General features: G+C 38.9%; 5 protein-coding genes across 6 annotated transcripts; 3 read left to right on the top strand and 2 right to left on the bottom strand.

Annotated features, from left to right (window-relative positions):
* The first annotated feature begins 54 nt into the window (after positions 1–54).
* On the top strand, positions 55–2,435 carry LOC128263545 (dnaJ homolog subfamily A member 2). The gene is made up of 3 exons (XM_052998665.1): positions 55–257; positions 323–769; positions 1,509–2,435. Exons 1-3 carry the CDS (start codon positions 189–191, stop codon positions 2,160–2,162), a joined length of 1,170 nt encoding a protein of 389 aa, XP_052854625.1. The 5' UTR covers positions 55–188; the 3' UTR covers positions 2,163–2,435.
* Positions 2,436–2,575: 140 nt separating this feature from the next.
* LOC128263536 (protein hunchback) lies at positions 2,576–5,270 on the bottom strand. Of its 2 annotated transcripts, XM_052998656.1 has the most exons (3): positions 3,509–5,270; positions 2,803–3,438; positions 2,576–2,772 (listed from the first exon to the last, which is right to left on the bottom strand). In XM_052998656.1, exons 1-3 carry the CDS (start codon positions 5,048–5,050, stop codon positions 2,689–2,691), a joined length of 2,262 nt encoding a protein of 753 aa, XP_052854616.1. In that variant the 5' UTR covers positions 5,051–5,270; the 3' UTR covers positions 2,576–2,688. The 2 variants fall into 2 exon arrangements, with proteins under 2 accessions (XP_052854616.1, XP_052854615.1); XM_052998655.1 differs by having other exon boundaries at positions 2,576–3,438.
* An 823-nt stretch (positions 5,271–6,093) lies between these two features.
* LOC128263544 (glycogen synthase kinase-3 alpha) lies at positions 6,094–7,477 on the bottom strand. Its single transcript, XM_052998664.1, has 2 exons — positions 7,383–7,477; positions 6,094–7,324 (listed from the first exon to the last, which is right to left on the bottom strand). Exons 1-2 carry the CDS (start codon positions 7,384–7,386, stop codon positions 6,102–6,104), a joined length of 1,227 nt encoding a protein of 408 aa, XP_052854624.1. The 5' UTR covers positions 7,387–7,477; the 3' UTR covers positions 6,094–6,101.
* Positions 7,478–24,341: 16,864 nt separating this feature from the next.
* LOC128261754 (uncharacterized) lies at positions 24,342–24,888 on the top strand. Its single transcript, XM_052995602.1, has one exon. The coding sequence runs from the start codon at positions 24,383–24,385 to the stop codon at positions 24,680–24,682; it is 300 nt and encodes a 99-aa protein (XP_052851562.1). The 5' UTR covers positions 24,342–24,382; the 3' UTR covers positions 24,683–24,888.
* Positions 24,889–25,300: 412 nt separating this feature from the next.
* On the top strand, positions 25,301–25,774 carry LOC128261429 (uncharacterized). The gene has a single exon (XM_052995124.1). The coding sequence runs from the start codon at positions 25,348–25,350 to the stop codon at positions 25,675–25,677; it is 330 nt and encodes a 109-aa protein (XP_052851084.1). The 5' UTR covers positions 25,301–25,347; the 3' UTR covers positions 25,678–25,774.
* Positions 25,775–26,062: the final 288 nt, after the last annotated feature.

Below are 26,062 nucleotides of genomic sequence, written 5' to 3'. Positions count from 1 at the left end.
AGACAAACATTTCCTTTAATACTTTGGTACTTTTATATCTAGTTTACATTGTGTGATCGAACTTGGTCACACTCAGCCACCAAAATGACTTGAAAACAGTGTCATAGGTACATTATTAAATAAATAAATAATTGTACACTTACAATGTACAACTACTTTAGTTTGTAGGGGCTGGGATGCAATAGGAAATGGACAACTTAAATTTATACGAAGTGCTAGGAGTGGCTCCGGATGCAAGCGATGAGGAAATAAAGAAGGTAACTGAACCAATTCGATTTGTTTGGTATAACTAGTGTTATCCTTGTTTCTTATGCTGCAATAGAACTACCGAAAATTGGCCAAAGAGTTCCATCCAGACAAGAATCCCGATGCTGGAGACAAGTTTAAGGAGATATCCTTCGCCTACGAAGTGCTGTCCGATCCCGAAAAGCGTCGCATCTACGACCGTTACGGATTGAAGGGCCTTCAGGAGGGCGCCGAAGGATTCTCGGATGCCTCCGAGTTCTTTGCCCAGTGGTTCCCCTTCGATCGAGTATCGCCCGGGGGGCGAGGCAGGCGCGAGGGCAAGGTCGTGGTCAAGGTCGAGCTGACGCTGGAGGAGATCTACGTTGGCGGCATGAAGAAGAAGCTGGAGTACAAGCGCCAGAAGCTGTGCCCCAAGTGCAATGGGGACGGCGGGCCCAAGGAGGCGCGCGAAAGCTGCGAAACCTGTGGCGGAGCGGGTCGAGCGGCCGCTTTTACCTTCATGGGTCTAAGCGCATTTGATGCGGTATGTAGAAATCCTTAAAATATTGTGGTCCTAGAGAAATATGCAAATTTCTTGCCGGCCTGTCATATAAGAATATTTACAATAGTAACAATGTATACAACAAATTAAATTTTATTTTATGTGTATAATAAGTACAGCATATTGTTAACTATCAAGAGAGGATTGACACCCTAAATCACGAGAATGTAGTCGCCATTGAGGCGAAAAATGTGCTCAGATATTGGGTCAATCGGGTGAATCCAGTCCTCTTGTGAATGAAGTGGTCTTCCACAAATAAACCGCAATGAATGTAGGGGCTATTTAATAAAAAAAAACATTTAAAATATTCAAACGTTTTTTTAAACGTTTTTATTGTTTTATAAAAAATTAGCTAAAAGGAGTATTCTCGTTCAGACGCCTTAAATGCTTAAAGGGAGCAAGTCCCAACAATCTGTATTGTAAAATCACAATAAAGACCATTCTAAAATTTTTATCAAAGTACAAAATATAAAACTTACACACTAATTTCACAAATTGGTATTTTTTTCAGCTTAAGTCGAATTTTTTAAGTCTTAATTTTTAAAATGCATAAAACGATAAAAAGATATACATATGAAAGCTATAGGATATATTAATGGTTATTTATGATTTAGAATTACGCTTTTAATTTTGTTAGAATCGGAAAACGATATCATCGATATATGTTCATATATCTGTGCCATTTAAATATTACAAACTTGATAAGCCTAAATTGTTTCAGACCTGTCCGGCTTGCGATGGCCGGGGATTCACGATCAAGGAGGACAAGAAGTGCAGTCCTTGCCAGGGCAGCGGTTTCGTGGAGCAGAAGATGAAGCGGGACCTGGTCGTGGAGCGGGGAGTCCCACACATGCTGAAGGTGCCCTTTGCCAACGAGGGCAACCAGATGCGAGGCGGCGAGTTTGGAGACCTCATTGTAGTTATCGCTCAACTGGACCATCAACTCTTTCAGCGCCGACATGCCAATCTGTACATGCGGGACCTTGAGATAAATATCACGGAGGCGTTATGCGGATACACACATTGCTTTAAGCACTTGGATGGACGGAACGTCTGTCTGCGCACGCATCCGGGTGAAGTCCTGCAGCACGGCCACATTAAGATGGTGCGGGGCGGCGGCATGCCCGTTTTCAACAAAGCCACCGACAGCGGAGATCTCTACTTAAAGTTTATGGTTAAGTTTCCCGAAAACGACTTTGCCACGCCTGCGCAGCTGGCAATGCTGGAGGATCTACTGCCACCCAGACAGCAGGTGGTGATTCCCAAAAACGCCGAGGAAGTACAGATGGCAGACTACAAGCCGCAACCACGGCAGCCGGACGACGAGGACGGACAGTCGCCACACTTTGAGGGCGTGCAGTGCCAGACCGCTTAGTGCCTGTGGTTGTGGCTCCTGCAGACGCGATTTCTCTGCCTCGATCTGTGGCTGATCCTGGGCACCTTTGGCATAGATGAAGTCTGCTTCCTGGTGCCGCTGTTCGTATTGATATGCATAGTATTATTTTTCATACGGGAATGTTTGCTGTGAAAAGCGCGTGATCTAAATTCGTAGTATTGTTATTGTCCGAGACTAAAGCTTAGCTGATCTGATTTTAGAATAGGAGTGTCTTCAATACATAAGCCACGCTAAATTAACAATATTCTAACACACTATTGACTACTCATGTATTGTTATTTTTTTTTAGCTGGCATCTAGCCCTACTGCTTACCGCTACCTAACCATTAAACAAGTACATGTTTATCTCACTATAGAAACGATTGTTCTCTATGTAGGGTCGGCAAAGTCAATACTCAGATGTTTTAATAAATTCGAATTGTTTGTTAGACAAGTGAATAACAATTTCGGGTTTCGTTTTACAAAATTTAAACATTTTTTTTAAAGTTCATTTACAAATTCCAACCTATTCGCTTTCTGTTGAGTCCTGAGAATCATCACTGGGTGTCAGTTCATCGGACAGACGGCCATCCTCAGATAAGGTATTTGGCTTGGTCAAGTCCAGCGGCGAATCTTTGACCAGGCCACCACTTGTCATTGGCTTGCCGTTCGATGAATTGAATTGTAATGATTCCAGATCCATGAGCCAATGTGTTCCTTCAGCTACCAGTGGTGGGTTTTTTGTGTCCATGCTGCTGCCACCAACCGAAGGCTCTTCCCTGGGCTTTCTCAAATCTAGAGCCGAGGTCGACGGGGCACTATCAACCATTTCAATGGGTATCAGACTGGCGCTTATGCTCTCCTCCGTCTCCATGGGCTGATGCTCGGCCAGCTTCTCCGGCGGCATCACGATCATCTCACCCGTGCGCATGCTTTTGGAATCGCCCAGCTGCTCCGCACTCACCTTCATCAAAGTCAGATACTGATTGTATTTGGCGTAGTTGCGCCTTCCGGTCTCGTCATTCATCAGCACCTCGGCCTGGTTGTGGGACCTATCCCGGATGGCCTTCAGGCGGATGTGCTTGGTGATGTCCCAGCGCCAGTTGGAGCGATAGGCGCACAGGGAGCATTCGAAAGGCTTCCTGTTCAGATGACCAACGATGTGGACATGGAAACGCGAGGCAGTCGCTGCCCAAAAGGTGCAATGGGGGCACTTGAAAACCTTCTTCAACGGCGTCGACTCATCGGATTCGTCGGGCAAGAACTGCTCAGTGACCTTAAACAAGAGGTATGGGGTTAGTCTTACCTATGTATATCATTTTTGCAATCAATGTACTGAATTTTACCTCTCCGTAGCCAGGAGCTGTTTCCACACCGCAGTAGCTGAGATCTGTGGAAGCACTGGGCAAGTCATCATCCTGCGGATCCATCTCCACAGTGAGAGCAGCCTGCAGATGTTGGGTGGTGTTCCGCAAGGCGGGAGCACACACTTGAAGATGATTGATCAACTCGATGGCATTGCCCACCCGCTTGTGGCAGTGGGAGCAAACGATGCCCGGAAACTCTGAAGGCGGAGAGTCCGGTGCTGTAACAGGAGGACCCCTCCTCTTGGACGCAGACCCACTCGGCTGCTGATCCAGCTGAGTCTCGGCAACGTCTCGGCGTCTGGTGGTCATCTGGTGACCCATCGTGGGCACATGATGGTTCAACTCATGTATGGTCAGCGATTGCTTGATATCGGTGCTGAAGTCACAGGCCGAACACTTGAAATGCCCATTGGCACCATGATTTTTGGTGTGCCTGTCCAGATTCCATTTGTAGGGTGTGTGGAAATCACACGAGCTGCACTTGATCAGCGGCATGGAGTGATACTTGACGTGTTTCTTGAATCTGGCCCGGATGGGCGTGCTGTACGAGCACTTCTGGCACTGGAAATGCCCTGCACCCGGGGCCAGCTCAAACGCATCCGGCGACGGACTCTTCACAGCCTCCTCGCAATCCGAGCTACTATTGTTCTGATCCAATTTCAGGGACTCCGTCTGCCTGGGTGGCATCAACTTGGTCTGGAATTCGTAGGCCATGGAAAAGAGGTTGTCGTGCCCGTCCACGATCTGCTGGAGCTGCAGCATCTCCTGCTGGCGATTGTAGGCCTGGACACTGGCCAGAAGCTGTTGCTCCTGCTGCTGCAGCTCGACCTTAAGCTGCTCCAGTGTGGGTCCATTCTGGAGCATCCGCAGCAGGCAGGGATTTAGATTGGGTCCACTCGTGGCCTGCATTTCAATGCTCTCCTCCAGCCGGCGCTTGCGCACCTCCCGGGAGACATTCCGCTTGCCCCGAAGCTGGCCACCGGATCCTGGCACTGCGCCGCCATCATCGGAGCAGCCGTGCACCATTTTCATGTGCCGCACCAGCTTCTGGAAGTGCCGGGAGGCATAGAGGCACAGTTTGCACTCGTTAATTACAATGCGCTCGCCATGGACGTCGCGCAGATGGGACAAATGACTGCGGGGATTCTGGGTGAAGAAGGCGCATTGGTTGCAGCTGTAGTTGCGCCTAATCTTGCACTGGGGCAGGTCCTCCTCGTTGTTGGAGGTTGGATTACCCTCTGGCAGCGAGCTGCTCTCCGTGTTTTCCTTGTCCAAGTTGGCCGGAGATGCACAGCCCATGGGTGCAGAACCAGGAATCTGCAGCGGAAACATAGAGCTGCTCACTCTGTACTGCTCCAGTTGACGCTCCAGAATATCGGCACCCATCAGGGGCTTTAAGCCATTAACCCATGGCAGCTCCTCTCCATGATTTGCGGCAGTCTGATACAGCGGCGCATTATTGAACAAGCTGCGCACCACAAGGAGATTTCCGGAACGCTCCACCATTGATGGCAACTCCATGACTTGGCAAAATCTAGAGTCAGATTTTCTAGTTTTCCTTCAATTATTCACAGAATATTTTCTCGGCTTCCCGTGCCAGAGCTGTCGTAGAACTGAGCCATTTTTACGGTGGACTGAATTTGACTTCTTGCCCTTCTTTCAAAGGCTACTGGGTTCATTGATCAGCTTACAGAAAAATAAGATTTTTATAATACAAATATTCCACTAGTTAGGTGTTTAGTGAGTTACTCATGGAATTTCTTAATTTATTACAAATTTATAAATTAAAAAATGTCAAAGAGGTATGTAGATTACTTAGATTAAAGTAATTATTATTATTTATAATTCTGCGCAAGAACAAGTTCCATTTAAAAATGTATAAGTACGACAAATTTGCGAAAAAAAAAATTTATTTAAAATTTAAACTTCTAAAAGGACTAGTACAGACAAACTATAAAAAAATAAACATTTTTTTAAATTCCAACATTTTAAGCTTAAATTAGTAAGAGCAAAAATACAGCCAAAATGATCAGCATTAAAATTATATGGAATTTTTTTTTTTTTTATACTCGTTACTTGTACAGTAAAAATTATAACTCCGATTGTTTTGTGGGAAAATATTTAGTTTGAAATTAGTAATGGATATCTAATAGTGGAGGGAAATCGACTACAACGATTTATTTGGTTTTTATCCTTATATTTTGGTTTAAGTTAAAAAATGCAAATGTGTTTTCTGTTCTAGGAGGTTGTTTTAAACACTTTTACCACACACACTCCGATTTAAATCGGAACTGACATTGGAACTGGTCACCTTAGGTTCGGCGCAAAATAAATTTTTACTTTGATATTTTAAAAAATGTATAGGGTTAATCTCTATGAATTTTCAAATGACTATTTTATGCATTGATTAGCATTCTTCTCAATGCTCCAATTAAGTGTTTAATAGATAAAGTACATACTATAGTATGAAAAATGGAAAGTAAGGGTTGTTTTGGAAACAGAAAAAAAATATGTTAAATTCAGTGCAATTAAATAATAAAAACTCGGTAGAAATTTCTCCCACTTCCGTTTTTTATTTTGGCCCAAAAATCTTAATTTTCTTCACATCAGGAAAAACGGCTTCGACAGGCAGCTCGTCCTCCACCTGAGACAAGTGGAGAGGTAACAGCTCTACCCAGAGCTTGGGATCGATGCCCAACTCCTGGCTGCTAAAGTTGAACAGGGGCGGCAGCGGATGGCCATTGGGCATGCGATGCCCCAACGCCTCCATGATGCGCAGTTCATCGTAGGAGCAGTGCCCGCAAGCCATCATGGGTGCGATCCTGGCCGAGGACTGGTAGACAAAGCAGGAGTTGAGGAGATCCGCCAGGTCTTGCGGTACAGCTGCACCCAGGAGCTGATCCCAGCTGGGCCGGCACCGAAACGGGATGGCTGTGCCACACATCGAACGGATTTCGGGGGCCCGTTCCAGGCCCTCGCTGCCCAGCAGACTTACGATGAACATCAGCTGCTGGCGATCGTGCTTGTTGCTCAGAAAGAGGGGAGAACCCTTGAGGAGCTCTGCCAGGACGCAGCCAGCACTCCAGATGTCAACGGCACAGCCGTAGAGATCATAATGGGCAAAGAGTTCGGGGGCACGGTACAGCCTGGAGCAGATGTAGCTGAGGCTGGGCTCATCGGGCACCAAGTGCTTGGCGCTGCCAAAGTCACTTAGCTTGAGCAGCATCTGCTGGTGGTCGATCAGCAGATTCTCGGGCTTGATGTCCCTGTGGCAGATGCCCAAGGAGTGCAGATAGCCCAATCCCCGGAAGACCTGGTACGAGAGAATGCGCACATATGTGAGCTCTTCCGCGGGCAGCAGCTGATATCGGTGGTAGTTGATGTAGTCCAGCAGCGTCATCGGCATGTACTCCATGATCAGGATTATGTAGCTAATTGGAGGAATCCCCAAGGTCACGCAGGAGTGCATGATGAGCCGAACGATGTTGGTGTGCTCCTCCAGCTGGCCCATTATCTCTGCTTCGCGTTGGCAGAACTTGGGATTGTGGAGGATCTGCTTCAGGGCCACCACCTCGTCAGAGTCATCCAATCGTGCCTTGTACACCCGTCCAAAGGACCCACTCCCTATCAGCTCCTTGATCTCAATCCTCGCCGGAACGGGTTCCGAATTAAGACGCCCTATGGCATAGGTCGTGACCACCGAGTCGTTGGGAATGATTAGGGGAATGATTGGGGGATTGTGATCTGACCGATGCGACTGGCGATTCAATGCCTTTGGTTGGTTTTCTTTATTTTCTGAAGAAATAATAAGTGATAAATCTGGAGCATTGATTGCGATAAGCTCGTTTCTCACCCATTCCAAGGTTTCCAAAAAGCCCAATGCCTTTGGACTTATTTATACAGTAAAATAGGTAACTATAATTATTAATTATAGCAGCAATTTGAGCAGTCACTTTGTTTATTTTTCACGATCAGGTATTGCCACCTAGTTGGAATATCAAAGAGTTGTTGGGAATGAGTAAAAAGTGTTGGAAGTTTTTTATAGCTTTCTGTGCAAGAAGAATTGAAAGCACTGAACGAGCTCTTTCCAACCCTATAAAAAATCTATTTAGCTAAGTCCATATGTCGCTCTTTTGTCTTCCATGTTTTTTAACATATCTGGAGAAATAGTTAAAAACATAATAAAAATCTTTAAAGTCACAAAATCATCACTATTGCCACCTAGCTAGAATATCAAAGTGTTGTTGTGAATGAGTAAAAAGTGTTGCAAGTTTTTTATATTTGTCCATTTAATTAAAGTTTAAATGTAAACTTGTTTGTAACCCGCTAGAATTGTATTACAATAAAGTTGAGTGAAAAAACCACTCGAATATTCGACACATTTGTTTCGATTTTGTTTTACCAGCGGAAATCCAAAAGTGGATTATGTTTATGATGCAGCAGCTTTAACTCGATAAAAATTCGGTCGTCGGTTCGAGCCATTATCATTTCCGTTCTAGATTTTTCTCTCCCTTTCCCTCTCCCTCTCCCTTTCCCTCTCCCTTTCCCTCCCCCTTTTCCTCTCCCTCTCTCACTCTCTCCTTTGGTCTTTATTTAGACATCTCTGTCGCTCTTTTGTTTCGTGGAAAAACTTTCACCCCGCTCAGTCAAAGTTTATGGGCCATGCATTTGCGGAAATGTCGCCTGCCAGTGTATTCACGCTTTTACTCTGCAGTTCAGAGTTGGAATTCATGTAATTCCATTAACACAGACAACTTCCGCTGGAAGGGAAAATGGCCGAACACTCATACTAATGGCCAACTCGAGCATGGGTGTGTGTGTGTGTGTGGGAGGTTGGTGGATTTGTGGGTGGCGCGCTTGCACGTTGTAAAATCCCCGGCTATTGTTTTTTTTTACTGCGCAGCACGGATAATGTCTTCTAAATACGATTAAATATTTACAGCAGAATAGATTATAGATTAATATAAATCTAATGTTTCTATACATTTCTAAAACTAAAGTTTCATTAATCGGTTTACATTCTTTTAAAACTTATAAGTAATATAACATTAGTAATGAAATCACAATTTTGTACTTTGGCTACGCCATATCGATTATTCTGACATACTAAAAAGTTGTTACACCTTTAACCCGATGCTCCGTTCAAAAGTTATTAAAAAATTATATAAAAATTTTATTTAATTTTTAAGGCTCTTTGTCCTCCTTGTTCCTCATATAATTTTTGAAGTGCTGGGCAGGTCGTTAAAAAAATAATGACCTTTTAAAAAGTTTGGCGCGAAATCAGCTAGAAAAATATAAACTTTGTACACCCATAGCTTCTAAAATAGTAAAGCTTGAATGGTAATTTTACCTTTGGCCACTATCCAGCATCTTCAACCATTGATGCCTGGCCTAAGCAACATCAAATGCGCATCCTTATGCCACAGTCCTTGCGATATTTGAATTAAGTTCCCAGATTCAAATGGCATATTTTACGATGGCATAAATCTGTCTCCATGCAACAGGTTCTCATCAGACCCTCACCACCCACCATTTTCCCGTAAAATCTCCATGGGAAGCAATGAAAAACTCCGAAACGGAAATGACTGTCAGGCCAAAATTGCGGAGCTTCGCCCATCCGGGCAGACATTTAGGATATCCGTTTAAACAGCACTTTCCTCCTCTTCGTTTTTCTTTCTATATCTTTCTTTCTCCGGCTTTTAGAGATGTTTTTTCCTGGTCGAATGCTTACACTGCGATGCTGGCGTGTTTCTGGTACGCATTATAATTACTCAGTGTTAAGCTCAAATGAATATGCTCTAAAAGCTTCTATATGTGCCACAATGAACGCCAGGTCCATGCAAATAAGACCCAATCCCAATCGACCGCACTTGTTATAGCGTTTTAATGTGATTTGTGTGCAACCCATTGAGTGATTCGAATCGACAGCATATGCGTTTGAATTTAAATTATTCTTGACGCAACATTTTGGCTTATTGCGAGTATAACATGGAAAATTTGCCCACGTGTTTATGTTGTGTGATTAAAACCGTATATGACTGCTAATTTAAATATTCGAATTAAAAATAATATTTTCTTTCAATGTGGGACTAACTTTTATATTAAAAGTTTTTCTACTGACCATTTCCTGCGTTAAATTGCATTAAGATAATTTAAGCCAAAAAAAAAGAGGCTTTTATACCCTTCCAACTTTTACAACAATGCAAATTTTATAAAAAGACAAAATATCATTCTTTATGTGTATATGTATAACAAAAATGAAGCTACAATGATTTTTCGATTGTTCGTTTTGGCAATTACAAGGTTAAGTTTTCCAATCTTAAAAGATTAAACCAGTACTATAACTAAGTTAAAATACAATATACCCTTCCAACTTTTACAACAATGCAAATTTTATAAAAAGACAAAATATCATTCTTTATGTGTATATGTATAACAAAAATGAAGCTACAATGATTTTTCGATTGTTCGTTTTGGCAATTACAAGGTTAAGTTTTCCAATCTTAAAAGATTAAACCAGTACTATAACTAAGTTAAAATACAATGAGAATTGTGTAAATTGGTTCCTCTCTCTGGCTGGTCCACTTATTTAAATTTGTTACTGCGTCCTACTCATTTTTAAAGTTTTGAATTTAAGTCAGAAAAAACATTTAATGTAGCTAACATATATTTAATCCAAAACTCAGGAGAGAAATGTTTTTGCGTCTATTTTAAATGGAAATTAGTTGAATCTTGTAACTAGCTCAGCTTGCAATTGTTTTTCCCATTTGCCCCTCATTAAGCCGCTCTTTTGTTGTTGTCATCGCCTCGTGCTTGTCGCCGGTTTCTTGCGCTTTACCCATTAATTTCCAGTACAAAGAGCCTCTAAGAGCAGCTAACCGGTTTTGGAGAGCTTCGCATCTAATACCAAGTTCAAGGTTGAGTCCGAGATTCAGATCGCAGTGCATCGCAAAGGTGTGACTATATATGTACCTGACGAGCATCGGGACAATCCAACCAACAAGCTTTCGGCCAAGTTTTAACTGCCACCACTGTGCAAAATCTTGAACTAATATTATTTTTGTAGATTTTTTTTTAAATTCCAAAAAACTATGGGTATTTCCGAGTTTGTCCATGTAGATTTTTTAATTTTTAATATTTTTAATATAAAAAACATTTAAAAATTTTGTAAAGCACAAAGAAATTATTATACAATTTAAAATTTTCATTTTCTTACAAAAAATGGGGAATTAAAAGAAAACTTTTTTAGTGAATACATAACAATGTTTTCACCAGAGTTATTATTTTTTTTTAAATGGCATTATCTTGTTCATTCATTTTTTTACTGTTTTTTAATTTCTTATGGTGGGCGGTGGCAGGCGCGACTCATTTAGCGCATTCTTATTCCCCACTCATTCAAATCTAGCTAAATTATACAGTGGGTAAGTCTAAACAGCATTTTGTTCTGGGGGCAAACTGCAATTATATGATTTTTCTCACGAATTAAGAATTTCCATTAAGCCATTGGCTTTGAAACGTCAAGTGCTTGGCCACGAGAACCAAATACGTCACGTTCTCCATTTAAGCAGCGGCGAAGAATGCTCTCCACCTGAAGGGTACTTTTAAATACAAATACTAATTTTGCAGTTAATTTTGGCCTTACACTAAAGACAAAATTACTTTTTGTATAACTATTTAAAAAATATAAGTAGCTTATAAGATAACATAAGGCTAGCTCAAAAGTAAAAGTTTACAAAAGTTGCTGAAAGTATTATCACTTATGTTATGTACCATTTTTTTTTCGTTTGTTTCTATTTATTATCACGAGTTATTTTAGTGAATTAATTTTTATATATTTTAACGCCGGAAACTCCATATATATGGGCAACATAATTAAAATTGCCATCAAAAATAGGATTTTCGTATTTTTAGCCTTACCGCGGAATTCTGAGCTGATGGAACATAAGTTAAAATGGCACTATTATTATCGAAAAGTGCAATTGATTGGTGGAAATTTCAAAATGTTTGATTTGAGAATAGTTTAAATATCATTTTAAAACATACATATATAAACGAACAGCTTGTCCCATTTAAGTGCTCCTTTTTTTCTGGCCTGCTCGATTTATTTATTTATTTTCTTGCGGCCACGCCCCCGCAGCCTTACACGCACAAACCTGTTGACCGCCAAAAACCGTATTTAGCTTAACGTGCCGTGCCACGCCCACTGCTGGCCGTTGCCGCTGTTGCGCATTGCGTGAGTGCCCCACGGGCGGCCGCGAAGTAAAGCGCTGCAATAAGCGGCTAGTTAATTGTACGTTGGTGGGAAAAAGTGACAAACCGGTTCCGCCTGCCTCCTGCTCCCAGCTGGCCTGTGGCTTTAACCAAAGACGACTGCACTTTTGCCAATTTGTTGCCATTGGCCGCCGTCGCCCCTTTTTGAGATCCAAGAACCAGGTCAAGGCTGCTCTGCTCAGCTCTTCACTCTGCTCTGCTGCTGCGAAGATCATTATCGCGTTGCGATCGAACATGTTCGAGGCGCTGTAAACTGTACCCAGTTGTGCGGCGAAACTGTTCACATGCAACAGAGACACAGTAGAATTCCGTTATCCTCGAACCACACTTCTTTTTATGTTTTAATTTAGGAAAAATTAGATTAATTTTATAAATAATTTACTTAAATTTAAGTTGTTCATACAACATTTGGGAAAAGTTGACCTAAAACGACATAAAGAGGCAATAATTGACAATAAATGAATGGCTTAAATTTATAGAAATTCTTTAGGAATAATTTTAAAAATTTGTTTATTACGATAGATACTTATTCTTTATTTACAGTGGGAAAAAACACTTTGTTTTGAAACTTTATATAAAATGTTCGTAAACTTGTTTTTCCCACTGCACTACGATAAAAAAGTCCACATATTTGGCATAAATAATTTTGTTTTGTTAAATTATTTAACGCAATATTTATTTTTGATTTCTCAACTTGAAAAATATGTTCTAAATTGTTTTAACAAACAGTCCAATGTCTGTATAGTGAAACTTGCTCAAATTAATACTAACTGACTGGAAATATTGGAAATTTTACTGGTGAAAACACTTAAACATGAAAACCAGTTTTCCATATGGTCCACATGGTTCTACTACTTCCAAAAATAAGTGAAAATGCCTATACAGTATAAAAAAATAGTATGCTTTGTGTGACAAGTTCATGTAAGGCAATCTTCGGACTTGCGAAAATCGAGTTCGAGAAGATCGACTTAAACCAGCTTTAATAATTCAAACTGACAGTCGCCAACAGGTAATTTTCGTCTTTTCGGGGGGCAAAAAACGAATTTCTTCTTCACTCGCCCCTTTTTATCGTACAAATGGCAGGCGGTTTTTAAAGGCTGTTTTTAATTGCTTCGACTTGTTTATTAGGTGGTCGGGGTTCAAGAGCTCGGATCCAGGTGGCTGACGAATGCAGTGGCAGACAAAAAGCCAGCGAATCGCCGAAAAAAACCTAATTAGTCATATGAGCTGTGAACCCTATAATTAGAGCTACCTGTTAAGGCATCCGATTTTCATAATTTTTGGCAATTTATATGCAACGCTTGGCTGCATTGCGACATGATATGATGAGAGTGGAGCCAATTGCTTTGTCCGCCCCACGGACGAGTTCAATAAACGTTTACGGAGTGCCCCTGGACCCTGGAGTCTCGGGTCAGATCATTATAAAGAACAGTAGTAGTCGCATTATATCGGCAACAGCACTTCCTGCTTGAACTTAATGGCGTTTTAACATGCATTTTAAATTAAGTGCGGGCCACACTTAAGTTTTTATGTCATACCCCTGCTCTCTAAGTGCATTAGTAGCTGGCTGATTGATCATACGCCGTGTTGAGCGCTAAGCCAAGTAGAGGGATGCAAGTTTACTCCACAAAATGTATTTGTTTTGCATTAAATCCCCTCTGACATTTATCGGTCGAACAACGAAAACATTTAAGCACGAAAACAAAGTCAACTTGTTTGGCTATTTGAGGGCGTTGAACCCAAACGATTTAAATTCAAATTATTCAAGAGCATTAAATGCAATATTCAACTCGTATTTTAGGTGCCATTGAAAAAGATGCGCGTCGACATTTTTGCCTAAAAATACAATCAAATTTGGCTTATGCATATGTAAAAGCTCTGACACTATCAAATAAATAAATCTAGTATATGCTGTCGATATATTTTTATATATTTTGGTTTTGTATGAACTTTGAGGTTTAATATTGATAATAATTTGTATCTTTGACTTAGCCGCTTGCAGTTATTTCACTTTGTGTAAAATATCGAACTAATTTGGATCCTCAACGAAGCTAAAGTGCCATATAATTTTTTAATTAATCTCCGGAAACCCCTTTGGAGTAAAAAGCATTTTCAAACAAATTGAGCGACATATTTTACCTGAATTACTCGACTTCCAGACGTACGATGCCGGTGCTCAATCACAGCCTGGCCAGACATTCGGCTCATATAAATCTCGCTGAACCTAAAACCCCATCTGTCGTATACGCAATTCCTGCCAGGAATCGGTCGAAATTGAAGCGACTTTTAGCTAGCTGTCTTGGTTTTTCTCCATTTTTATTAATTGGCTTAAAGCTTTTGGCTTGCTCTAATTTGATGCCTAAATGATTTCTCCTGGAAGGAAATAATCGTAAGACAAACTGAACAATATGCTGAAAGCTGTCATTAGTCGACGAGCAAACACATCTTAGTCAAGAGCTTTGAGATTTTGGAACATTGGGAGGAGCAGGTTTCTGGGCTCCCTTAGTCTATGCCACACACTTCAACAACTTTCGAAAACACCTCTGTCAAGTGCCGGAATGTTTTCCACTTCTGTTATTCAACCAGGTACTTGGCTATCCTTTTTTGTTAGTGATGGTTTCGTGAGTTTTTCATGAATCACGGTGCCTTTGTGTATTGTATATATAGCAAATACGAGCAGAGTAATAGTTATAATAATAAGTTAGCTTAAAATATTTCTCATAAAAAAATGCATTTATGCTTAGGCTTAAAATAAATGATTTTAAATAATATTGTACATACATATGTAAATTAAAGAATCATATTATGACTGTAGGCCATGCATAAACTATTCTTATATAATTTTTACAACACATTGCATTGTCCTTATTCTAACATTATTGAACAAAATGTTTAATAATAAAGGACGATATTAAATATATAAATTCATATTGCTATTCCTTTCGTGTTTTAAGGGATTCCCCAGAATGCCCATCTCTGGAGCACGATTCCGCTTAGAGCGCAGTGAACTTTTCCCTTAATAAGCGCAATTGACATTTCAAAAAGCAGCAGGTAGTACAGCTGGGAAAGTGGATGAAATGTGATGGCGGAGGGAGCGGGACGAGGAGACAATTGGGCCAAACAAAGTTGCCAATCGAAAGTACCAAAGGGCGAAGGATGTTCCTGTGCATCCTGCTCGGCATGCCGAGGAAATGACGCGGGAGGTGGAGGAGAACCAGGAGACCTCCTGTATGAGGAGCAGCCAGGCATAAACATGGACATCCCAACCCCCTTTCTGAACTCCGGTAACATTCAATGGAGCATTAAACTGTCCAAAACCAAACGAAACGAGCGCCAGCGACTGAACATAAAATCAATAAGTCCCGGATTTTTTAACTTTAAACAGGATACAAAAACCATTGGACCAGAATCTGGATTTTTTTTTAACGTTTTTCACGTCTCTCTCTTTAGTGTGTAAGTGAGTTGGTGGCGTGACCGCATCGCCTGCCCGGCATCATTAAAATTTCATTGGGTGTTTACGACTTTAAAACTGTTGTAAAAGTTCGTTTCAATGCCTGTGGCCGAAATAAGAGCTCAACTTTAACCAATCGCTTGAGGAATGCCAGCGGAGTATCTATTGAAGCACATTAGCCACGGCACAGTGTGCCTACTAATGAGCTCGTTTATGGCAGACATCCGCATCCGTATCCGCATCCGTTTCCGAGCGTTGTTAAAAAAAAAAAAAAAAAAACAGAAACAAACACAGAAACAACCGCAGGACTGCGGGAAAAAAGTAAATGTCTGTCCCTGGTTTTGGTCTGTAGGCCGCTTTCGCACACCTGAAGCTGAGTCGCAATTCTCTGGGCCATTTTATTTGCTCTTCCCTTTTTTTTTATGGCCCACTGCAGGATATTATGGGTTCTGTCGGGCAGCTTAGTTAGGGCTTCGCCTGGTCAAATCAAATCTCGTCTGGTTTTAAAGCTTCAACTTTGTTGTCCAACGAGGAGTCGTGCTGAGTGACGTAATCTGGAATGTTACTTTCTTGTGTTCGGGTGTCAGCTAATAAAATGTAGCTATTTCAATTTAAAATTAGGTCACGACGCGGCGGACTTTTGCAGATTGCTGAGCTCAACTATTTTTACGAACAGATATTTAAGTTCAGAAAATACTTAAAACAAATTAGGTATATATCATATAATTCTTTAGCGCATAGAGCATTTAAAAGTCGTCGAAAGTCTTTGATAAAACCAACATTATCTTCCATTAAGTTGCCTTTTAGAGTGTGTCTTTCGGCTTGGAATGTCGGTTAGATTTCCGCTAAGCTGCACACGTCAGTACGCATATGTTGCGTTGTTCTTGCCATTTTATTACTCCTTATTTTTTTTTTTTTTTTGTTTGTTTGACAGGGGTTTTCCCTGTTATCGTACCTTGGCATTTGCCAGCCACCATTAACATGAAAATTATGTGTAATCGCCGGTATACAAAAAGGGTTTTTTGAGCATAATTTGGTTTGCCGGGGCAATGCCAGTGGCGATAAGAATGCAAAATTGCTTTAAGTTCTGCGGTAGATATTTTGCTTTAGATTGGACCGCAGAATCTAAGTTAGATTTCGGTTTTGGGAGTGCTTTCGCCGCGGGCCAACTATCTGTGACATCTTGTGGATGTTACAAAACTTTGCAATTAAATGCGCCCTAAGACGTTTTGGGACATGTCATGTCAAGCTCGAAATCCATTAAAAATTGTCTTAGGTATTGCGCCGGCCGGCCCTTGTGACCATGTCCCAAACATAGTTCAAGATTTCACATTAAGATAATTCCAAGGAAATACCAAATACCAAAAGCCGTTTCGTCCGGCTCCGAAGACATCAATTGACAGTTTCGTTTCGTGTTGGTTGGCCAATGAAAACAACAGATACAACATTAATTTGCTTGGGGATTTCATTTACGTTAGGCCGGACTCAAGGTCTGCAAAATAAAGAAAAAGATATACAAGCACAAATAAATATTTTTTGGCCAGGTAGAAATTGTCAGCGTGACCAATACACAAATTGGATGACCATTCTTCGGGGAAACGACAGCCCAACCACCACACCCTTTTAATTACAGGTGCGGTCAGAGTACTATTTCAAAATATTGTCTTCACATATTTTATGTAAGTGCATCAGGAAAAAAATTATAATTATGTATTACTTATATTTAACATTTTACCTTTATTTTTTGACATGGTATTTTCAAAAGCTTGAAGTCTTGAAATGGTTTAATTTGGTTATGTTCATAAAGAAATTGGAAAACAAAAATGATAAAATTCTATTTTTTTCAACATTGAGGTTCATTTTGAAGTGGCAAAACATTTTCGTTAAAATAATACTTTAAATATTGTAAAGTTTTGAGTTTAACACAGTATAAAATGTCTCAATTGTAAATAAAAAGAGGAAAATTAAATTTTTAAGCCTGGTTCTTATATTTGAATTGTGCCAATTGGTTTTGGTGTTAATAAATGTTTATTAAAAATACTTTTCTACATAAATCGGATAATTTTTATTTCATATACTATATTTATATGGGAGTGGCTCACAAATGTCTTCCACCCAAAATTTGGTACATTTTGTATGTTCACCATAAGTACGTTTGTAGAGAATTGCATTTGTATTTGAATGCTTTTTTGTTCATTTATTATCCTTGATTGTACCATTTAAATTAATAAAAATAACAAACCCATGTTTAAAAGACAACAAATTCTTTTCAAATTAAAATTATGAGATACGATATTTTAAAAACGTATCTATTTATTTTAAGTTAAAATATGAAAATTAAAATGATATTATTTCTACTACTTCTAAAACATTTTAAAAGTATATTAAACCTTATATTACGTTCGCCGCGATATAATTTTGTATGTATAAAAAATATATATTCTGACTGGACTTAAGCTGGGTTCGATCACGTATTGTTAAGAGAAGTGAAAATCCAGCGCGCCATGTATAAGATCTCATTAACTAAATGCAGCCGACAATATTATGAGGAATCCCCGCTATATCGCTCATAAAAGATCAACTGCAGAGAAAAAATCTTTAGCTGCAAAACGTTTTTGGGGTCACTAATTGTCTTTGTGTACTTCGGACGCGTCTCCATTTCATGGAGATCTTGGGTGCGGCACCATATGAATTGTATGAAAATCTCGTTGTCGAATTGTTTTACCGTAAGCCACTTTTACTTTTTGGTTTTCGGCTTAAAAATATATTATTCGTGGTTGATTTTTTTGGTGGGTCTTGGTTTTGCTTTACCGCTAACTGCAGACGTTTTTATAGGCTTAAAGTGGAGGCTGATTGCAGCCTGATTGACAGCTGCTTCGGCTACTTGAAGCTGAGTCGGTAAATCACTTGCCCAACATACGTACCATATACCATATACCATATACCCCATCCACGCCCCGAATCGGTCGTCCTCCTTCTGTTTTGCGGCTCATAAATATTTGGAGAACGCGTGCTCGCCTGCGGCTTTTGGTCGTTGTTGATGCTGAAACTAAGGCTGCTCTCTGATGTCCGCGATAAACAGCCTCAATGTATTCCCTCAGTTTTTGATGTCAGTCTGTCATTCAGTCAGTTAGTCAGCGATTTGGGCAGTCAGTCAATGAAGCTTGGCCTGGAAACAAAAATATTGTTACTGCGGCAATATGTTTTCCCAGATATCCATCTTTAGTGGCCCAGGCCAGAATGTGCTGTGATTTTGCCACTGCTTTTTCGGTTCTCTGTGTGTACTTGGCTACAAAATCGATAATAATATGAAATATTGACAGCCGAAAGTGGTCTTGACTTGTCTCAAATTGCTCTGTAATTTGATTGCCGATAGATAAATATGAACGTATGTAAATTTTACAGGTAATATCATGACGCACAAACAAGAGATTGGCGGGAAAGGGATTTCTAGGATTTAATTCAATTTTAAAATGAATAATTAAAAGTAACTTAAGGTGACGCAGACTCGAAAGTGTACATTTTGAGGAAAATCAATTTGTTATTTCTGAATAAATGCTTATGGGAATGAAATCGCTTTACTATTGCAGTTAGGTGTTTATCTTAAAAAAATCTTCACAGCCCTATATTAAATTTATAAATAATAATGCTTAATGTTTATTCCTTCCAATGATGCTTTTATTTCTGGATTTTTCTAAACATCTCTTTAAAAACAAAAACATAAAAGGCAAAAACTTCCTTTACCGAAGCTAATAAACGTATTTCCCTGATTTATGCATGACAATGGTGACCAGATAGAGCCTCCTCCACATATAGGGTTTTGCTGACAACTTTTTAGGCTTGGTTTTTCAGTTCATCTACGGGAGTGGAAACTGCCGACCATAAATTTAAAAACAAATCTGGCAAAGAAACACAAATTTACACACAAACAGGAATGCATATATATAGTCGAATGGGACTGGCACCGATGCGAAGCGATCTAAGTGTCCAGATATGTCAACAATTTCGCTCGCCATAGTCCGATTGTTTTGGCTGCCCATTCGGACAATTTTCTCACTAAACTACACGGTCTTCCGCTCCACAGTAAGGGTAACATTTTCCCATTGCGACACATTAAAAATTTCTTTGGATGTACTTCCATTAGATATTTTAAGCTTAAAAATCTGAAAATATCTTAAAAAAATCAGTTATAGATGTCTTTGTGATAATATATCAATTTACCTGAAAAGAAATCTGAAAAGTGAGAATAATTAAATCTTCAAATTTATGTATTTGGTATCTATTGGACGGCGATGCTTTATAAAGATATCATTTTTAGTTTATCTCAATACTAGTTTTTTCAACAAATCTGCCTTTGTGTCAAAATGTTTTTATTTAACAAGAAATTGAGACAGAAACGTATTCGTTTCTTATTCTTGTAAGAATAATAAATAGTTGAAATTCGTCTGTGCTGTTTTACCAGACAATTGAAAGTCGCTCAAACGCTACTGACTCATCCAAGTGAAGTGGCTGCATTGTCAAGATATAATTTCTGGTATATGTATGGCGGCATGCAAATTCGAATTCATATTTTTGTAACTTTATTTTAGTTTTAATTGCGCGCACGCAATAATTTTCCTTGATGGCGCATCAACGTCAAGGCGAATCGCTCGCCAACGCTCCATCCATCATAAAACCAGCCAGCTCAGCAGCGAAATCGAGGGCTCGGGAGGAGAAGGCTCTCTGATTATGAGCGCGTGCGCACAATCAGACGGCCAATTCACAGAGGGACAGGGCAAAGACAGAAATTCACCCAGTTGGGACTGGCTCGATTATCATGCAGGGGGCGCATCGGCCATAAAAACGATTCTGCGATTCCCTCTGTGTGTGTTGGCCAAATGGCGTCTTGCGCCTTGTTTTGCATGCTGCGCTCGTTAAGAACGCCACCGAGAACAATGCAGTAGTAGCAGCAGTGCCAGCAGTACACTTCAAATAAAACAAAGCAAAGAAAACATGTTAAAAAATATAAAAACATTTTAATATACAATTTTTTAAAGAATTTTTCTTTTGAAAAATGTAAACAAAATACATAAAAATAAAGTAGCTAGGCTCTTTTAACTACCTGTTGCTGTTTCAATATATGATTTTTATTCGATATTCTTAAGATAATATGTCAGATACCAAAGTTTCCAAAGAATTCTGAAAGTAAGTTATAATTTAAAAAATCGAACGATAAGTCCCTAAGTCACAAATCTTAAACGCAAAATTTATTCATTAACTTGTAAAAGCAATTATAATATTTTGTCGTTGAAATCAAGCTATAGAATTTCTTAGTGTATGGGCAGCACTTACCCAACTGGTGACCAGTAATGGGCTTAGCCCAAGCAAACCCCCTTGCCAACCAAAAACGCTGCGGTTTATAATGACGTCTCGGGCAAAATAAGAATTGAGTCAAAGCCGCGACCTGCATATTGATTTGGCATGGATTAATAAACCTGACTCTCCTTCACCACGGGCCAAGCCATAAAGCCAAGAATGCTTGAGACGTTTGCCTACTCATGACAATGCAATCCATTCTTTTATAAATATTCATTTTATTTCATAGATCTACGGGCCACATGTGCCTGCTTATAAGCCAAGACCAGAAGTCACAGAGATCAAATGATTTTGCTGTGGACCTTGATGTTTAAACCCAATATTAAAAAACTAAGTTAACACTAAAAGAAATTCTTACTGAATCTCGAGCTATAAAGTTCCTCGAAATCCATCGTGAAAAATTTTCTAGTTCTTTAAAATCTAAACTGAAGGAAATACTTGTAATGAATTTTTTTGAAATCAACGTATTTAAAGGCTTCTTCACGGCATTTAAAATTTAAATCTTCGTCACAAACCGTGTTGGTTTTTTTTGATTTTGAGCTTTAAATATTTTTTAGCGTAGAGAAGAAACTTATTTTAAAAAAAGTTTTAATGAAAAAACTAAGTTAAATTTAAAATCATGAAAACCTTACATTTTTCAATGGAATTATTTTTAATTGAAATAAAGAGATGGGATTAATTGTCAATTTTATAAATTCTTAAGCTAGTTATTTTCTTGCCTTTACGGTCGTTCCTAAAAATGTAAAGTCATGGCATTTAAATAAGTTCTGCGCACATATATCACTTAAAAAATAATCTAATGTTGCTTGCGACTTTAACCTAATATTCCACATTCTGTTTGAGGAGAAGACTAAAACGTTTATTGATTTAACATGGCCAAAATCATTCACAATTCTCTTTTAAAAGTTTACAAAACTCTTTGAGCTAACACAGCTCTTTCGTCTAGCTCTTAGGACCAAAGCCGTAAGCCAAAAAAAAAAAAGAAGAAAACGAGCAAAAAGCAGAAACCAATTTAATTTGTTTGTTTTACTAATCAGCGGCACGTACTCGCACGTTTCTTGCGTCAAAGTCTTTAGTGCGGTCTTTAGCTGAATTCTGTACGGCGTCGTTGGCAATATCGGTGCTCTTGTTGTTGCCATTGCTGTTATTGGACGGCCTGGCCAGGTCGGGTGAAGTGGCTGTCGTTTGGTTAAACAGCCCACGTTTAAACATGGCTCAGAGCGTGCTAATCAAGTGGCTCCGAAAACAAAATTACGCGACCGACTGAGCAAAGCTAGCTTCGGCTTTGTCTCGTCTTTCATATATTTTTTAATGCTCTTTGTGGGGGTATTTAAGTTTTCGTAAAAAGTTAGCAACGCTGGACACCTGATGTCTTTTAATATAAATTATATTTCTGATTAAGCACTCCGATATCAAAATATGTAAAAGTATAAGCGCATCAAATTTGTACGCCCAGAGAAAAACCCCATAGTAATATTAAATATTAAAATATTTACATGTAACATTTTTTTTCAAAATATTATCTTACTTAAAATAAACAAAACACATGATGACGTTATTATTAACATATTAAATTGGTTTATCCAATAGGAAAATTATAGATTTCAATTATTTTTATTTTTAAAACTGAATTATTCCATTTGATTTAAACAAAACACCTCTCGGGGCTAATTCAGTACCGAAAATATTTTATACAAAGGGAAAATTTTTGGATTTACGATGATTTTTTTTCTGAGTGCAAACCTTTAGCTGCCAAATATGTATTGATTTGCACAATATTTAACTTTGAAACTTTTACTGCAACATTCCAATAAAATATTGACAAGAACATTTTCGGAAAGCGTGTTTAAACTTCAGTCTGCAATCGTTTTACTGCTTCCTCGAATTTTTGATTGACTTTGTTTTTTATGATATTTGGTCGCACTGCGTTGTAGTTGAATTTGGCTTTGGCTTTGGTTTTGGGCTCCAGCGGATCTTGGGGTTTTGGGCTAGGGCTGGGCCGCATAGATACGCTTTGATGGCTTCTAGGTGAAGGTCATTGTGTGACTTAAATGTTAATTTCACTGCCTGTCATTCTTTTATGGCGGAGTGCTTGCTAAACATTCTACATACTTGAAAGCTCACACGCAAGTCGGTATTTATGTGGGCTAAGGAAATGCCGAGATTTTGAAGCTTCTGAACTTATCATTAATTATACTGGTTTTCGAAGCTAGACAAAACCCTTCAGAGATGCAAGTTTCCGGGGCAGTGGAGCTCCCTGATTAAACAAATTATTCCATTACATTACATTATTACATTATTACATTTTTTGTATGATACCACTTGTAAGTGTAATTTGAGTTTTATAACAGCGCATGTCTAATTTTTATCTTTTATTTAATGCAAGTCAATTATTATTTTTAATCTCATACTTTATTGAGATTAAAAATAATAATTTACTTTAATAATAAAATATCATTTGAAACGCTTAAGAAGAACAAAAAATTAACAATAATGAAATAGAATAAAATGGAAAGTATAGAAAACGTTTTTTAAATCAGTGAAAGCAGTCTGAGTAACGATTATGTCTGACTCTAATGAAGATGATGGAAATGTGCGACATATTTACAGACAAGCACGCGTTTATTTCAGTGGCTGGATGGGTGCTTCCACGGAGGATAATGAGCTGCAGCCACCAGAATAGAGTCTGCTGGCCCACCTAATGGCCTTGTTCGCATGGTGGTTAGGAGGTTGGCTGCTGCAACTTCAGCAGCAGCACAGCACCGATTCAGCACCGTTTTGCTGATGCGGCACACTCCAAAGCCGTAAAAGGGCATTAGCCTCGTGAGTAGATTGCATGTTTTTAGCAGGGGTTTTCTGATGGGCCGGCGGGTGGGAGGCGAGCGCTTTGGAAAATTGAATAAAGTGCCGTATGAGCCAAAGAGGGATTCAGGCAACGGAGCAGAGTGAAGTGCTCGTTGTTCGTAGCCAAGTCATTTTAGGGTTGCCGGCAGCATCCAACTTCGGTCCGTGTTTATAGTCTTTGCAGGGAGCTACAAATACAGTCGCTCTGGAAAGTTTGCTACACATCAAAATTGGATTAGATATTAGCAAAAGAAAACTATAAATTTGTGCTATCAAAATGATTCAAAAAAATTTAAGCATTTCGTATACTTGCTTAACAAAATAGTTTTTACTTTATTTGATTTAATATTTGTTTATTTAGAGATAATAAAAAATAAATAAATAAATTTAGAGATAATAATAAATGTTTATTTAGAGATATTAATAAATATAATAAATTTTTATTGTTGTGGAACCTGATAAACTTTTAATAAATTATTTAGCGTGTTCTTTTAAATGTTTTTTAATAAGAAAGATATAAATGTAAGAGCATTACATATTTTTGTTATTGTGTATAAACGGAAATGATAATTTAATTTTCACTTTCTCTCAAGAAATTTAAGTTTGCAAACATCAACTCCCTTCCTAGGAAATATATCAATAATTAAGAACTAATCGTAGACTTGTTTGCATGACTGTTGCACTGCAAGTGTTATCGTGTCGTATGCGCAATGCTTGTTTTGGCTCGGTCTGTGATGACTCAGATTCAGCTTGGAATATTACGCCGCCCACCGCATAAATATGAATGAGGAAATCCAAGCAACTTGCACCTTGGGCATTGCCCAGACTGGATTTTCCAGAAATAATGTGAACAATCATTGATCAGACCAATCCGTATAAAAACGAAAGAAATTACAAATAGAAATGCAGTTGTCCGCAGATTATTGAACAGCATGAACAGCCACAATATTCGACTGCTGTTCCTAGTTGGAGTCATTTGTGCCGTGCTAATTGCTGCACATCCGCACGACAATATTGTCTTTCCGGAGGATTCTAATTATGATGTCTTGGAGGAATCTGGTAGTGGGTACAACAGTGCCGAAGAGTTCATGAACGCAATGGATGATCTAGTTAGACGTTGGCAGGAGTACGATGAAGCCCAAAAGAATTCAACTGACTACTTAAGTGATAGATACGAAGAGACAACCTTAGATTCAATTGATTTTGTTACCAAGTTTGTTTATAGTGACTAATATTTTCTATCTTAATATTAGGTTACCCTTTGTAATGTTCGTACATAAATTAATTTAACACTGTAAAATGCATTTGTTGCAAATAAGTAGAAAAGAAAATAATTATAATAACTAGTTCAATTTCTAAAATAGTTTACAACTTTTATATTAATATAAAGTTTGTAGGAAAATCCAAAACACAATATTAACATAGAAAAAACATTAAAAATAAATTTATAACATGCATATAAATCAAAGTTTAGTTGTTTTAAAGGATATTTCATTTTTGGAATAGCTGCAAGGGTATAAAAACTTCGGCTCGCCAAAGTTGCTTGCTTTCTTGTATCTATAAATCTCAATTCTTGAAGATGTCGAAAATTAACACGATGTACTCTTGCTTAAAGAGAATTGCTTCGGGAATTATTATTATTTCCCAGCATCAGCGCAATATACCAATACTACAACCGGAACGTCATATATATTATCAATTTGGCTTGTGGTAAACCGGCACCATATACTGTTGAAGTGAGCTGGAAATTCCCGCACTCACCTTAATCAATGTATAACCTCTGTACACATAATACCAATCATTTAGAACTGCTGATAACTCAAGGCAAGGCTATAAAAGCGAAGCTCAGAAGCCGACTGACACTCAGTCAACTGAAGCAAGTGCCAATCGAACGAAAATGCAAGCCATTCTGCTACTTTTTCTGCTCTGTGCAGGCTGTTCCGCAATCGCTGCATCGGGTGTTTTCCAGACTATAAACCTGGGAGGCGGTGGCAATTCAAGATCTGCAGGTGGCAATATCGACTTCAATGGCAATGACTGGAGCGATAGTGTTCACAATTCGGATGTCGATAACTTGCTGAAGCGACTGGAAAAATTGGATGGCAGTGACAATAATAGAAACAACTGGGGAAACGATGACGACAGAGCATCTGGTTTCGATGCTGATCGATTCAGAGATGATTCAAATGAGGACGCTCGCGGTGTTCAAATAATAAGCTTAGTTTAAACACTCGAATTTTATACAAAATAAATTAGAAGCAATAACAAAAGTGGGTTGCCTGAAATTATGTCTCAAACTAAATAAATAACAGCTGTCTTTTTTATTTAGTTTCTTATTGTAAACTGTTTTATACAAAAAATAGCCAATATTTCAATTCGCCCAATAATTTATAATATAAGTCTTGTAGTCATATATGTCCTACTTGTGCATTAGCTTTTGAAGCACTTATCCTACAACTTGTCACGTTTCTCTTCAAATAAGCTTGTGGCATAGTTTAGAAAATAATACTTTTACTTTCCATTCAACACAGCGTTAAACTCTAAATAGCTTATGCTAACTAACGGAATAATAAATATAAAAAAAAAACTAATTTGAAGCTTAGAACATTCAC

This window comes from Drosophila gunungcola, unplaced genomic scaffold (genome assembly GCF_025200985.1).
Source record: "Drosophila gunungcola strain Sukarami unplaced genomic scaffold, Dgunungcola_SK_2 000001F, whole genome shotgun sequence".
NCBI lineage: Eukaryota > Metazoa > Arthropoda > Insecta > Diptera > Drosophilidae > Drosophila > Drosophila gunungcola.
The sequence above is the reverse complement of the archived record's forward strand: the minus strand, read 5'-3'. Positions and strand labels throughout refer to the sequence as shown.

Bases quoted from the DNA above. Each gene is read 5' to 3' on its own strand.
- LOC128263545 (XM_052998665.1), top strand. From the start codon at position 189: ATGGACAACTTAAATTTATACGAAGTGCTAGGAGTGGCTCCGGATGCA. The intron at 258-322 runs GTAACTGAACCA...ATGCTGCAATAG, and splicing joins GCGATGAGGAAATAAAGAAG to AACTACCGAAAATTGGCCAA. The intron at 770-1,508 runs GTATGTAGAAAT...AAATTGTTTCAG, and splicing joins GTCTAAGCGCATTTGATGCG to ACCTGTCCGGCTTGCGATGG.
- LOC128263536 (XM_052998655.1), bottom strand. From the start codon at position 5,050: ATGGAGTTGCCATCAATGGTGGAGCGTTCCGGAAATCTCCTTGTGGTG. The intron at 3,439-3,508 runs GTAAAATTCAGT...CTCTTGTTTAAG, and splicing joins CAGCTCCTGGCTACGGAGAG to GTCACTGAGCAGTTCTTGCC.
- LOC128261754 (XM_052995602.1), top strand. From the start codon at position 24,383: ATGAACAGCCACAATATTCGACTGCTGTTCCTAGTTGGAGTCATTTGT.
- LOC128261429 (XM_052995124.1), top strand. From the start codon at position 25,348: ATGCAAGCCATTCTGCTACTTTTTCTGCTCTGTGCAGGCTGTTCCGCA.